Here is a 14,941-nt window from a genome sequence, read left to right on the forward strand (position 1 = left end):
ATCTGAGACAGGATTGGCATCTATAATTTGTTGTAGGGACCCATAGAGGGGCTCTGGAGAGGGTACCTGGGTGGACCTCAGGTGGGCAGTTAGTTGCTCCTTGTGTCTGTAGTTGGAAAGCACAGTTGATTGCACTGTGAACAAACTTGGCGCTGATGGGCTTCTTCCTCAAGACTTTAACCAGGGTGGTGGGAATTTGCTAGTTTGTCCACTGATAACACCTCAGTCCAGAAAGAAAAAAAAAATTCAACCCACCAAAGACGCATCAGTTATCTGATGGTGGAAGCCCTTTTCAAGTAAAAAAGATAGTGTAAAATGACATACAGCTTAATGGTAGGAAATCGGAAAAGTGAAAAGAAATGCACGACATCCCAGCAAAATATAATCTACCAAAATAAAATCCCAAAGAAGTAGTAAAAGCTGAACAGCCATATCACAATGAAAGATGTTAGAAAAAATTTCAGTATATGGCATTTAAAAAGGAAAAATACATCTAACAAAAACTGGAGGAGAAAGAGGAAAAATGAAAGGTGCTCTGATTGCTTCCAGTGAAGCAGTGAAAAGTCAAATAATATTTTCTTAAAACTCCAAAATCAAGTAACAAATAAGATATTTATAGTAAAAAGCCAAACACTAAACAATATTTTTATTGTAGTAAAATTTACTAAAGTAAGGTGGTGGAAGAGAGGGGAGGTTTGTGAAAGAAGGGAAGTGGACATTTATTCACCCAGGAATATTTAAGGGCTGACTTGACCTTGGCTGGGAGCTGGGAACCTACTGACAGTGCGTGCCCCCCTACAGCTTGTTGACGGCACTGGGAAGCGGGACCCTTTCTTCCCTAATTTCTTGGCCTTTTAAAGATAATAATTGCTACCATTCTCTGTTTCTTGTAAGTCTGCCAATTGAGCTGAATATTCTCTGTAACTGATCTCTCTGAGAATCAGGATCCCCATTTTACAGATGGAAAAACTAAAGGCAGGAGAGATGAACCACTTGTCCATGTCACTTGGCTGAGCACATAAGAAGATCCAGTGAACATGAGATTACCTCTGCTCCATACCACTAGCCAGGGTGGGTTTCAGTAACCAGGCCTGACTTCCAGGCCTGGAACCCTGGACTGGCTAGTCATTCATTTACCCCCAGGCTGTCAGGGCTGCCCAGGGGCCTGGAGGTACACCAGGGCCTCATGTAGGGCCTCCCGGGTAGGTGCCTGACTCTATTGTCTAACTGTGGTCTCCCTAGTTCCTGCTATTGCTGGAGAAATCTGAATGCTGAGTTCATCTTTCTCTTTTCATTATTTCTGTAGCAATCATATTCCCATGGTCTCCAAAAATCCTATTTTGCTATAGAAAGATGAATACCTACATGATCTTTCTCTTTTCACTCTTTGACAATCCTAATTCTCCAGGAGGTAAATGGATGCCTCTAGCAAAATGGGCTAGATTATTCCAATGGAAATGTAAGTGCAAAAGAGACAAGTATGAACATATTTCAGTAATTTCTTTCTTGCATACATGCAGCCACTGATCTAACAGTCTTCTATATAAATGTATTTTTAATGAGAGGAGTTTTCTTACAGAAATAAAATAAAACTGTGCACATTATCATTCTTTGTCATGGCAAAAAAATTGGTAGACTCAAATGTTTAACGAATAGACTTGATAGCTAAGTGGTATTAGCTATCAGAATATATTGATCTGGAAAGATACCCATCATAATATTGTTGAGTGAAGAAAAAAACAAATTGTAATGCAATTTTAAAATCTTATTATTTTTTTACTTAAGAAAAAGATCCGTGTGTGTGTGTTTATATATGATTATATATTAGATGTGGAAGAATCTACACTAATCTTTTAACTTTGGCTGCTTTAGAAAGATGAAAATGGGGAAGGGGGGTGGGAGAGGGAAGGGTTGGGAGTTTGGGATTAGCGGATGCAAACTATTATATAGAGAATGGATAAACAACAAGGTCCTACTGTATAGCATAGGGAACTATATTCAATATCCTGTGATAAACCATAATGGAAAAGAACATGAAAAAGAATGTGTGTGTGTGTGTGTGTGTGTATATATGTATAACTGAATCATTTTGCTATACAGCAGAAATTAACAACATTGTAAATCAACTATACTTCATTAAAATATAAAAAAATAAAATAAAACTAATAAAAAGAAAGATCAAAATGGAAGGTGTATGAGAGTATGAGTGCAAGGGGAAAGCATTCTCTTTAACTTAAAAAAAAATCTCTGGATTATTTTGCCTATTATGATAGCCATTTTTCCTTTGTAACAAAAAAATCAGTTACAAATTCATCCATTGTACTGATATACTTGGACATAAGTTTTGTGCACAGTTTAAATTTATTTATTTAGGGCTAGACCTAGAAACAGAAATACTCAAAAGCTATGAATATTTTCAAAATCTCTTGATAACGGTTCTTGCCCAAAGCAATAGCTTTTGAAACATTTCCCCCCAAATATCTCTGCTTATGTTCTGTCAGTGTTAGAGTATAGTTTGTATTTGAAGAGTTTTTACTGACCAGCTCCTTCCGTGGCCTCTGCTCAGAGGTTCTGTTGCTGGCTTTTGGTGATTGTGTAATGTCATAGATTACACTGAAAGTACAGAGACCTAGGATTCTAACATTGCCTTTTTTAAAAAAATAAATATATTTATTTTTGGCTGCGTTGGGTCTTCGTTGCTGTGCACGGGCTTTCTCTAGTTGCATCGAGCGGGGGCTACTCTTTGTCGCGGTGCGCGGGCTTCTCATTGCAGTGGCTTCTCTTGTTGCAGAGCATGGGCTCTAGGCACGAGGGCTTCAGTAGCTGTGGAGTGCAGGCTCAGTAGTTGTGGCGCATGGGCTTAGTCACTCCGTGGCATGTGGGATCTTCCCGGACCAGGGCTCGAACCCATGTCCCCTGCATTGGCAGGAGGGTTCTTAACCACTGCGCCACCAGGGAAGCCCTCCAACATTGCCTTTTAATAAACTGTTTGGTTTCTCTAAAACTAGTCTCCTACATGGACCTCACATTTATGGAACAACTGTAATACACAGGTTGTTAATAACCCACTGTCATTTACCACTATGATAATTGTATATAACATGGTTGAGAGTCGTGAAGGTGGAAGTGAAATCCAGGAAAACATTTTATTTTTATTTTTTATTTTCTTTAATTTATTTTATTGAAGTATAGTTGATTTACAGTGTTGTGTTAATTTCTGCTGTATAGCACAGTGATTCACTTATACATATATATATATTCTTTTTCATATTCTTTTCCATTATGGTTTATCACTGGATATTGAATATAGTTCCCTGTGCTATACAGTAGATTGTTGTTTATACATCTTATATATAATAGTTTGCATCTGCTAATCCCAAACTCCCAATCCATCCCTTCCCCATTCCCTCCCCATCCCCTCCCCCTTGGCAACCACAAGTCTGTTCTCTACGTCTGCAAGTCTGTTTCTGTTTCGTAAATAAGTTCATTTGTGTCAGATTTTAGATTCCATATATAAGTGATATCATATGGTATTTGTCTTTCTCTTTCTGACTTACTTCACTTAGTATGATAATCTCTCTGTCCATCCATGTTGCTGCAAATGGCATGTATTCTTTTTTATGGCTGAGTAGTATTCCATTGTATATATGTACCACATCCTCTTTACCCATTCATCTGTTGATACACATTTAGGTTGGTTCCATGTCTTGACTATTGTGAACAGTACTATGGTGAACCAGGGGTGCATGTATTTTTCTGAATTAGAGTTTTTTCTGGATATATGCCCAGGAGTGGGAGTGCTGGATCATGACAACTATATTTTTAGTTTTTGGAGGACATCTTATTTTTAAAATCAAAGAATTTTCATTTTAAAATCACTGACAGAGTAGGTAATAAAGTGTTTCCTATGAAGTCAAGATAGTAACTCTATTATTTCTTTCTAAAATTACTTTTTCATTATATGTAATGTGTAGTCATTATAGACGATTTTAAAAGGGAATACTGCAAAAATGAGGTAAGGGGAAAATTAAAATCATGTACTATCCATCACTCAGAAACAACTGTATTGTGTGTGTATTTCAGTTTTTAACAAATATATACATATTTTGATACTAATAGGGCTAATTACTAAAATTGAAAATTATTCATGATGAAAAGTACAATTACATAATAAAAAAAGCATTGAACTTAGAACAAACTAAACTAGAATAAAAGTACAGTCCTTAATTATAGATGAAATTGTATGTTTTAAAAATAAAATAGTTTTTATACTGTCAACATTTTGGAGAAGATGGTATGGCTAAACAGTTTCTTTCATCCTTTTGTTAATCATCACATTTGGTCATGGCCCCTGGTTTTTGAAATAAATAATCAGATTTACATAAAGGTGTATTTGATTCTTTTTTTTTCCCTTAGTGCCACTGACAAGTTGAAAATGCTTGTCGTATCTTTATGTATCTTTGCTATACTGTTTCCAGTGAAAATAATGAGTACTTATATTTCTGGAAGGCAGAGACTTGTGTGTGTAAGATACTTCTTCAATTTTGGTATATTTTGAGTATACAATTAATAAATGACTATTGATTGACATAATTACTGTGTTGCAAATCAAGTTTTCATTACTGATGAAAAATTTAACTTTTAAAATTGGGATTGACATATTAGTGTATAATATGTATAAAATGGATAATAAGAACCTGCTGTATACAAAAATAAATAAAATAAAATTCAAAAATTCAACAACAAAAAAAGTCAAACTCAAAAAAAGAAAGAACCCTTACATTTACAGTAGCATTCCCTTACCTATGATTGTGTGAGACTGTTTTGAAAATATATTCTTGAAACATACCTTTTTTTTTTTTAACAAATCATTAAGATCATTCTTACTTAAAATTATGAGAATGGCTTTAAAAACCTGTTCTACTAGCTAATATAAGGAGCAGTTGTTTTGATTGTCATTGGGATATCTTTGCACTAACGTGAACACTCACTAGCCAATCTCAAATTCAGGATTTGCAGAATAATCAACAATTGTTGATGACTATATATATTCAGAATAAACAGAATAAAGTGGAAGACAGTTTAAGATCACTGATGTTGGTCCTCTTTTTTCCCCTAGCTTTATTGTGATATAATTGACATTTAATAATGTATGAAATTAAGGTGTACTATGTGATGATTTGATGCACATATATATTGCAAAATGCTTATGCTGGTCTTTTCTTAAAGAAAACATTTTATATCATGAAGAATTCAATTTGAATCATGCAGGTTTTCTTAGACCTATTCTTCACTTTCTCTACTCCTAGAATTTTTAACCATTACGTTAGTGTGTTGAAATGTCAGTTTTCATCATAAGGTAGGTCTTGCCAATCACCCACGTATTATACTACCCCCAAGATGTCATTTTTTTGTTAGCTTAAAATGCCCTAAAAATATTCCTCTGTGGGTGATTTCCTCCAGTTTTTTCCCTCTCACGCCCCATGAATAGAAACCTTTTGCTGCTGAAATGATGGAATACCAACCTCAAATAAGACTGCCAATGAGATTACAAGGATTATGGAGCAAATGGCAAAAATAGAAAGAACAAAATATTTTTAGGACACAGTTTTAGTATGTTGTTTTATTTGAGATTTTTATTCTTGGCTCAAAAAATGTTTAAGATACAAGTTAGGGAGACTAAGAGGTAAAAACTTACAGTTACAGATAAATAAATCACCGGGATGATATGTGCAGCATGGGGAATATAGTTAATAATATTGTAGTATCTTTGGTGACAGATGGTAGCTAGACATCATGGTGACGATTTTGTAATGTATAGCAATATTGAATCACTGTGTTGTATACCTGGAGCTAACATAGTATTGTAGGCCAATTATACTTCAATTTTTTAGAAAATGGAGATACTGGGAGGAAATGCATCAAGATGCTAATGATGGTTATCTCTGGGAGGGATGGGCTATGGGTGATCATTAATTTTTACTTTATACTTTTAGGTATCTTTCGTTGTCTGCAGTGAACATGTATTGCTTGTAAAATTAGAAAGCAATGAATGTCCTTAAAAATGAAAAAAAAAACAAAAAAAAAACAAAAATGAAAAAAAGATGAGGTGTATGGTTCAGAGTTTAACGAGAGGTAGAGCCAGCATGAGATACGTATACATGAAGGGATGTGTTACATGGACTCGCTTTCTGAGATTATGAGGCTGGCTGAGTAAGCCTGGAGTCCATAGTGCAAGTGGCCTGGAAAGGAAGATTGTAAGCAGAATGGAATCCATGGGACGCACTGTTTGTAGTTGCTGAGCTCAGAGAAAGCCTAAACCCTCCTTAAAGACCTCACCTGATTAAGCATGACTCACCCAGGAGAACCTCCCATTTTATTTGCTCAAAGTCAATTAAATAGAGACCTTAATTACATCTCCAAGATCTTCTCACCTTTACCATATAACATAACCTAATTGCAGGAGTGATGTCCCAACATATTCGTTGGCTCCACCCACACTCCAGAGGAGGGAAGTATAGTACAAGATATGAGAGGGCTTCTCCTAAGGCTCTGTGACCTTGTTTCACTGCCCCATGGAAGCCCCTCAAAGACCCTCCATTACTGAATCAGGTCCAGCTGCTCTCTGCTTACAAAATCGATACTCACAAATGCTGATAGAAGGGAAAGTTGCCTTTAATCAGAATGCTGACAGTCTGGGGAGATGGTGGATTCAGTGTCCCCCAGAAATTACCTCTGAAGATTCTGCTCAACCATGGAAGCCTTTAAAAAGAAACAGGGAAGTCATCTCAGTGAATCATTGAGATAGGGGGTCAGAGTCCTCGCCATCCCCCACTGCGTGCAGGCGTGTGTGCAGGCTTGTTGATTCCTCGTGATCTTTCTTTAGATGCTGTTTTGTTCACACAGTTTGTTGGCGAGATTACTGATGCGGAAGCTAGGGAAGAGATTTGGTCATCTGTTAATTACTTATCCTTCATTTCTACTTCTTTGATCTATGGAAAGAACCAACGGATTAGGCAAGGTATTGTGTGGTCAAAAGATTTGAAAGGTGTGCTAGAGCCGGAGATGAATAGAGCATGGGGGCACCTGGTGTAAGGTTAGTGGCAAGACAGAGGGGCCCCCTATAGAGAGCTCTTTCCTGCAAAGAGCTTTTTCCTGCCAAAAGCTGCTGACACCTCCCAATACAAGAAAAGTTTTAAAACCCTTCTGGCCACAAACTCACCCACCAGAGTGTCTCCTTATGAAGTTTCTGAACACCAGGGCTAAAGCAAGCTGTCTGGTTTTTTTTGCAGCTCTGCCCTGGATGGGCTAAGCTTGGCCTGGTGTCTCAGTCCCAGCAATTTCTCTGACCCTGTAGCATTTTTAGACTCATATTTCACAGTGACCAACTATCTGTGCCAAACTGTGGCCCCGTAAAGAAGCAAATAAATAAAAATTTTTTGACCTTTTAACTCTCCTAACTTTAGCCATTATTTGTTTTAAGGAGACCTGGCTATTACCAAAAGAAACACTCCATCATCTAAGGGTAAAGGCCTTTGTTTTCTTCATATCAGCCACTTGACAGAATAATTTGGAGACATTTAAGGAAGATTTCAATTAATGCTAGAAGACTCTCTCTGAACCACCTTGTCCATATAATAAAGACATAATCCTATGGGACTAGTTTAAATTTCTTAATGAGTCTACTTTATCCAATGAGTATATCCAATACGTATGTATCATTTAACGAAGACAGTTGTTCAGAAATAGTTTTGACTTAGTCATGAGCCAGTTTGGTGTACCCAATGCCAAAATATCGCTTATTATTTTTCAGGCTGATCTTTTTTGCTTCCGGAAGCATTTTGATACTCAGTTGAAAATTAGATTTGCCAATCATTCATGAGTAGGATTGTTCGAAGGCTGGGATTGGGAGTAGTTTTTTTTTTTTTTTTTTTTTTTTCTCTGAAGAGTGACTGTGGTTTTGGTAGGCAGTGAACCTTGCTCGAGTGAAACTCTGGTTTCTTTCTCTCTTTGGCAGTGGGCTGTTGCTTGTACTACTTATTTGTGCTCAGTTATTTCGATTCCTAGCGGCTGCCATTAACTGGGCCTTCCCTGAGCATGCATAGTATAGTGGTCAGCAAGAATTGAGGCAAATTTTTTATTTTATTTTATTTATTTTGGGCTGCATTGGATCTTCGTTGCTGCACGCAGGCGTTCTCTAGTTGCGGTGATCGGGGGCTACTCTTCCTTGCAGTGCACGGGCTTCTCGCTGCGGTGGCTTCTCGTTGCAGAGGCTTCTTGTTGCGGAGCACGAGCTCTAGGCGCTCAGGCTTCAGTAGTTGCAGCACGTGGGCTCTAGAGTGCACGCTCGGTAGTTGCGGCGCACGGGCTTAGTTACTCCTCAGCATGTGGAATCTTCCCGGACTAGGGCTCGAACCCGTGTCCCGTGCATTGGCAGGCGGATTCTTAACCACTGCACCACCAGGGAAGTCCCTGGGACAAATTTTATAAACAGATCTTGTGGCTACTTTTCTTATCCAGGATTTAGCTTATCTAATTTTCTGTCTGCTTGTGAGCCCCAAACTGTGTACTCTGATACCTCAAGTATCAATACCACAGCAGCTTTCTTCTGCCTGAGCTCCAGGCAGATTGGATGGGCCATGCCCCAAGGCAAAGGCTGCTTTTTACAAATCACTTGGGTACTCTGTCTTTGGAGAGAAGTCTGCTGTTCGCTTTCTCTCTGCTTTTGGTCCCTCTTAAGTGCCTTCCAGTAGATTCTGAAAAATATTTTTTCCAAATTTTCTGTTATCTGTGGGAGGATTAGCCCAACTAAACCACACCGTCATTTCCCAAAGCCAGAATAACTCAAAAGAAAAATAAATCTAGGTGATTTATAAAGTAAATCAAAGCAATGCTGAAACTAAAGGCCACTGATTTAGATATAAGGTAGCTAATATAGGGTTTTAGGAAGATTACTACTCGCCTAAGCTGGACACTTTATTTCTAGTAATACAGACTAATTATCTGTTAGAAGCTTCTACCAGCTGTCACGTTTTCTTGACTTGGTGGTTGGTCACAGCATCTAGATGATTTTCACCTGAAATTCTCCTAAGTCTGAGCTACAGAAAATGATAGGAAATAAAAGAAGGAAAGAGCATGACTGGCCTTTATTGGTGTTTCTTCAGCAAATAATCACATTTCTTTTTTTCTTCTCTAATGTCATTTTAGCAGCTCTTACCTGAGTTGAGGATCAGAGTAATTATGAAAACCTGGTCATCATGAAGTTTCACAATTAAAATTTCTAATCCAGAGAGAGATGTGAACTACTTCAGTAAAAAGCAAACACAGCATACCTTTGCACTTAGTAACTGAAGCTTCTCAAAGCACAATCCACAAGCCTATAAATAGACTACATAGTCATTTCCTGGGATAAAAGACAAACAAAAAGAATGTTACAGGCTCATTGTTTTATTTTGAGGAGATAATTGCATTGTTATATATTTTCCCTAGAATTTAATTTTCCTATTTATAGGGTTGGTATAAGTAGATTAGTAGTTTATCTGGTTTGATAGAATGAAATTGGAATGGTTTAGTATCTGTTTTATTGCAGATTCTTAGAATAGTGTTTCAAGTTATTTGCTTAATGGTTAAATCAACTTAACTCATGATTGCATTTACTTATATGACCTTGACCCTTTTTGCATTAAGAATTGCAGCTCATTTAAATTTTAATTTTCAATTGTTGGCAGAGTGTCCGTAATTATTTTGGAGTTGCTAACTATTAGTATGGTGCAATAATACCATGAGAAATAAAAAATCTGTTTTACTTGGATTGTTCCTTTTTGTTTAACAGACTTCCAACGTAATCTTCAAAAACATTTGTGTAACTGGTACTAACTTCACACGACAGTCAAATAGTCAAAGAAATAGGCAAAACTTAGTAAATTTAACAAGGAAAGTTAGACCAAAGAGAAGAATAAGAAACCACAAATGGAGGTATTGTAACCAAAAGAACATTAGGTTTTTTGTTTGTTTGTTTTGTGTTTTTGCTGTTGTTTTAAGAACTCTTAACTTCAAGACATAATGAGTTCTTAAAGATCAGAATGATGCATGGGAGGGAAAATTGAAGGAAGAAGCATTAAAATAAATAGGGATTTAGGGGCTTCCCTGGTGGCGCAATGGTTAAGAATCCGCCTGCCAATGCAGGGGACACGGGTTCGAGCCCTGGTCTGCGAAGATCCCACAAGCCACAGGGCAGCTAAGCCCGTGCGCCACAACTACTGAGCCCATGTGCCACAACTGCTGAGGCTCGTGCGCCTAGAGCCCATGCTCTGCAACAAGAGAAGCCACCGCAGTGAGAAGCCCGTGCACCACAAGGAAGAGTAGCCCCCGCTCGCTACAACTGGAGAAAGCCCACGCACAGCAACAAAGACCCATGCAGCCAAAAATAAATAAATAATTTTATAAAAAATAAATAGGGGTTTAAAAGAAACATTTAGTTGGTATCAGAGGACTGATTGCTTCTTCATAGCATAGGGAGCTGAGCATGGCAGCCCTTTAGGGGTGAATACCTCTGGGGTCCGAGTTAGAAACTGCAAGTAGTTGAAACTGAATTATAGCCTTGATTAGTTTGAAAGAAATCATCATTATGTCTAACATACTTATTAAGAAGGAAATCATCATCACCATTATCAATACCATTTTCATGGTCAAAATCATTAGAATTTACTGAAGTGTTTATTTTATCTCAGGCACTGTGCTGAAAACTTTGCATTCATTATCTCATGTTTTCCGATACTCTGGGGGAGAGTCTCTTGTTAGCTGTATTTACAGATGAGAAAATGGAGACTTAAAACGTTTAATTAACTTATCCTAAGGTCACAGACGTAATAAGTGGCAGAGATTGGACTCAAAATTGGCTTTTCTGTCCCTCAATCCTATGCTCTTAGTCATCAGTCACAAAAATAATAATCTGGAAAGGATATGAAGCCTAAATTACTGATTTTAAGATCTCTGGTTTGGAGTTTGCCATGAAGCAATATAAAATTTTGTGTTATGGCCAAAATAGTTTTCTGCCAGTATGAATAATTCAGGAATATGTTATTTATCTCTGCAATCTCCTACTTGAGTTTCCAGTAGAGGTTGAACTGCCAGCATGGAACATTTGACCATTATTATTTCAGAGGATGGCAGAGAGTTGCATTTTTTAAGGAACATTATTTACAGCAAGGCAAAGTTTTTTCGATATAAACTAGTATTTTTAAAACCTTTTCTTATCTGTTTTTTTCTCTCTCTCTTAGGAAAAATTGGATGTAGGGGTGAGAAAAGAAGTTGATGGCATGGGAACCTCTGAAATAAAATATGGAGACTCAGTATGCTATATACAGCATATCAATACGGGCTTGTGGCTAACTTACCAGTCTGTGGATGTGAAATCTGTGAGAATGGGATCCATACAACGTAAGGTAAGAGTATTTCAAAACAGTATTTATGGCAGTCATTATTAATGAACGAAAAACACAAATGCACGACAAAAAGAAGTAGCTAACCCTTTCAGCCACCTGCTAATGTTTGTAATTTACATGCTAGAGGTCCAGTCCCACCCTAATAAACTCTCTGGTTTTTGTAAGTGAACAGCGCTGGATGTTATATCACTGATTTAAATACTAAGTGAAGAAATACGCTACTCTTTTCTGGATCCTAGCTTGGTCTGCCTAATTCACTGTGTCCTCTGTGATGCTGCTGGGATTGTGTGTACAGTATCTTTTTTACAATGCTCAATACTGCTCATGCGTAGAAATGTTTAGTGTTTGTGAGTTTCGTTTCTGTTATTTCCCCAAACTCATTTGCGGACGTGCTCATACACTCACCTCTGAGTTCTTCACTGACACCCCATCACTTACAAGACGACAGTTATGCCTTTTGATAGTATGTGACGCCCTTCCTGACCTGCCTCCCATCTGTCTCTGCCCCATTCTCCTATTCTTTGTCCAGTCTCTAGGTGTCTTCAGGTTCCCCAGCACACCAGCCACCTACAGCACATTCCTTCCAAAGCCTCAATGAAACATGGCTTTTCCACATCTGTGCCTTTGCACATACCATTTCCTCTGTTTGGAATGCCCTTTTAAATTTCTTTTTTTCCTCCATCCAGTTCCTATCCATCCCCCAGGGATTAAGTTTAAAGGTGATCTTAGACGTTCTTCCTATCTAAGTTCATCTAGTACACCCTCCTTTGTGTTCTCATAATATTTGTGTATTATTAAATTTTATATACACTCTCTGTGCTATTTTATTCACTAGGCTACATCTCTCTCTCTCTAATTTGTGAGCTTCCTTATGGCAAGTACATAGCATTGATACTAGATTGTTCACATTTCATGTTTTTACACTGCCATGTAACAGTACGCAGAATCAGATAATGGGATAACTATTATTTCTATAATAGACCTTGGAAGGGAAGTAGTGGGGAAGAAATTTTTATTTTCAGTAGATTTCCTAATCGTAACATATACACATTCCAGTATGGATTGTTCAAGGCTATTGCTATCTTTTTAGAGTGACCAGTGCTGATATTAGTGGAGTGGGAAGCTAATCCTGCTTTGATGGAGTTGGGCTTAAGTGCATCCCTGTACCACCTTCCTCAGAGCTTCGGATGGAGAGCCTGGGACAACTCTCCTGCAGACCCGTATAATCGTTATAATATGATCGCTTGTCTCTGGGGTCTTTGATCTAGGCTCATAAATTTAAATGTGTTTGTATTCAGTATTTGTGTAGCGTTCATTCTGTCCCACGACTGAGCCTCGCTGTTTTTAACTTTTTATTATAGAAATTCAAATATATGCAAAGAGAACAAAAGGGTACAGTGGACCCTGTGTATCCATCCATCAGTCACCTTCAACATTTTCAATGCTCTCCACTCATTTCATTTATCCCTCACCCTGTTGTCATTATTATTACTCCACTGTCTTATACCTTAACCATGGATTAAAGTCAGAGTGGGACTTACATTCTACATCATAGGCTAACAAAGACCTTGCTTTATAGAAGAATTTGACAGGGGTGTTGAGAAGCTAACCAGTCTTATTTACATTAGTAAAGTAACATGTGAAACAGACTTTATAGGCCATAGAAGAGATAATCTAATACAATCTCTACTGTAAATGTATTACTACTTCTAGAACCATCTGTTATATTAAGTCTTTATCGAGAGACCTCAGTGTGGTCATGACAGGTGAGGACTTCTCAGTCTAGGTCTCCTAATTTTTATACACTTCCCAGTTAGCTAGTATCTTCAAATCATTTTATTTTTCGAGAAAAGCATGTTGGTGGTATATTCACCAAATCTTTACATATTTGAAACTGACTTCCTGTTGTTGTTTCATATGAATAAAACCTTGGTTAGCTAAAAAAATGTCTGAATCACTTTTCATAGGTTTTATGTGTCCCACTTAGTGTGGATATTCATGTTTTGCTGCAGAAATATAAATTCATTGATTATGCAGTGATGCACCTACCATATTGTGTGTTCCACACGTACATTGTATTACATTTTTAAAAACCCCTGAAAACTCTGAATTATGAAATGCATCTGTCACCAAGGATTTTCTAAAATTTATTTTATTGAAGTATAGTTGATTTACAATTTTGTGTTTGTTTCTGTTGTACAGCAAAGTGATTCAGTTATACATATACATACATTTTTCATTAAGGTTTATCACAGGTTATTGAATATAGTTCCCTGTGCTATACAGTAGGACCTTGTTGTTTATCCATTCTCTGTATAATAGTTTGCATCTGCTAACCCCAAACTCCCAATCCTCTCCCGCCCCTCCTCAGCGACCACAGGTCTGTTCTCTATGTCTGTGTCACCAAGGATTTTTAATCAGCACACATAGGTCTTTTAAAACTGAGAGGAGAATTGTGCAGTGTATCTTTGGCCTCCTTTTCTTACAGTTGTAATTTCTTTCTCAGGAGCACAGATAGTTTCTCTCCTCCAGGTCGGCCGTCTTCCCCTTTGGCATTCCTATCGTTCTTACCCAGTCTCTGCATTTTGCTTCGCAAATGTGTCCCCCAAATCACTCACTTTGTTTTCTTTGATGCAGTTCTGTTCCTTAATGTCTTTCTGTGCCTTTGAAATTTTAGTTTTCTTGTCTTTTTTGTTATCTCACCCAGGTCACTTTTTATCTCAGCTTGCTGTCTTTTCATCTATTCTGGTTGCTCATCCCAGTATGACTTCTTATTGCGAATTTTCACAGAAGTTATGCCTTCTTGCATCCTGTGGACAATTGAAATAGTTTATATATTTAAATAATATCTTGCTATTTCTATTTTATCTGACTTTTTAGAAAATTAGCAATGATTGCTAAATTTTATCAGTTGTAGAGAAAAAATCATGTTTTAGTGTCTTTTACTTTGTTGATAAATAGGTTAATAATCATGATATTGAATAATCCTTACATTCATAGACTAAACCCAATTTGACCTAGTTTATTATTCTTTTGAAATCTTATTAGATTCTATTTATGTTTTATTTAGAATTTATCTAGAATTATCATATATATTCACTTTATATATGAAATTTATATATTAATTTTTCTTTGTTTATGGGTACTGAAATTTGAATTTCATATAATTTTCAGGTTTCATGAAATATTCTTTTCTTGGTCTTTTTTCAGCCATTAAAATTGTAGACCATTCATAGCTCATAGGCTATATAAAAATAGGCAGTGGTCGTAGTTCACTGACTAGTCTACCATTAAGAGTATCATTTCTTTGAAGGTTCATTAGAGCTCACTTGTAAAACTGCCTAATCCTATAATCTTTTAAAAATTGGATCTTAAATTTCCTTTTCAATCTCTGTTTAATAAATTGGTATCCTCAAATTTTCTACTTTGTTGGGCAGATTCCTTTTGATGATTTTCAACTTTCTGGGAAGCCATCCTTGTCCTCTGGAGTAGTCAGT

At 37.1% G+C, this 14,941-nt stretch overlaps 1 protein-coding gene across 2 annotated transcripts in view; it reads left to right on the forward strand.

Annotated features, from left to right (window-relative positions):
• The window catches only part of RYR2 (ryanodine receptor 2), a 725,859-nt gene that overhangs the window by 341,251 nt on the left and 369,667 nt on the right, over nt 1-14,941 (forward strand). For both annotated transcript variants that reach the window (XM_081249359.1, XM_081249358.1), the window contains exon 13: nt 11,280-11,444. In XM_081249359.1, coding sequence (XP_081105485.1) covers nt 11,280-11,444 — 165 coding nt within the window. The remainder of the gene's footprint in view (nt 1-11,279; nt 11,445-14,941) is intronic.

The sequence above is a fragment of the Mesoplodon bidens genome (assembly GCF_964165515.1).
Source record: "Mesoplodon bidens genome assembly, chromosome: 1".
NCBI lineage: Eukaryota > Metazoa > Chordata > Mammalia > Artiodactyla > Ziphiidae > Mesoplodon > Mesoplodon bidens.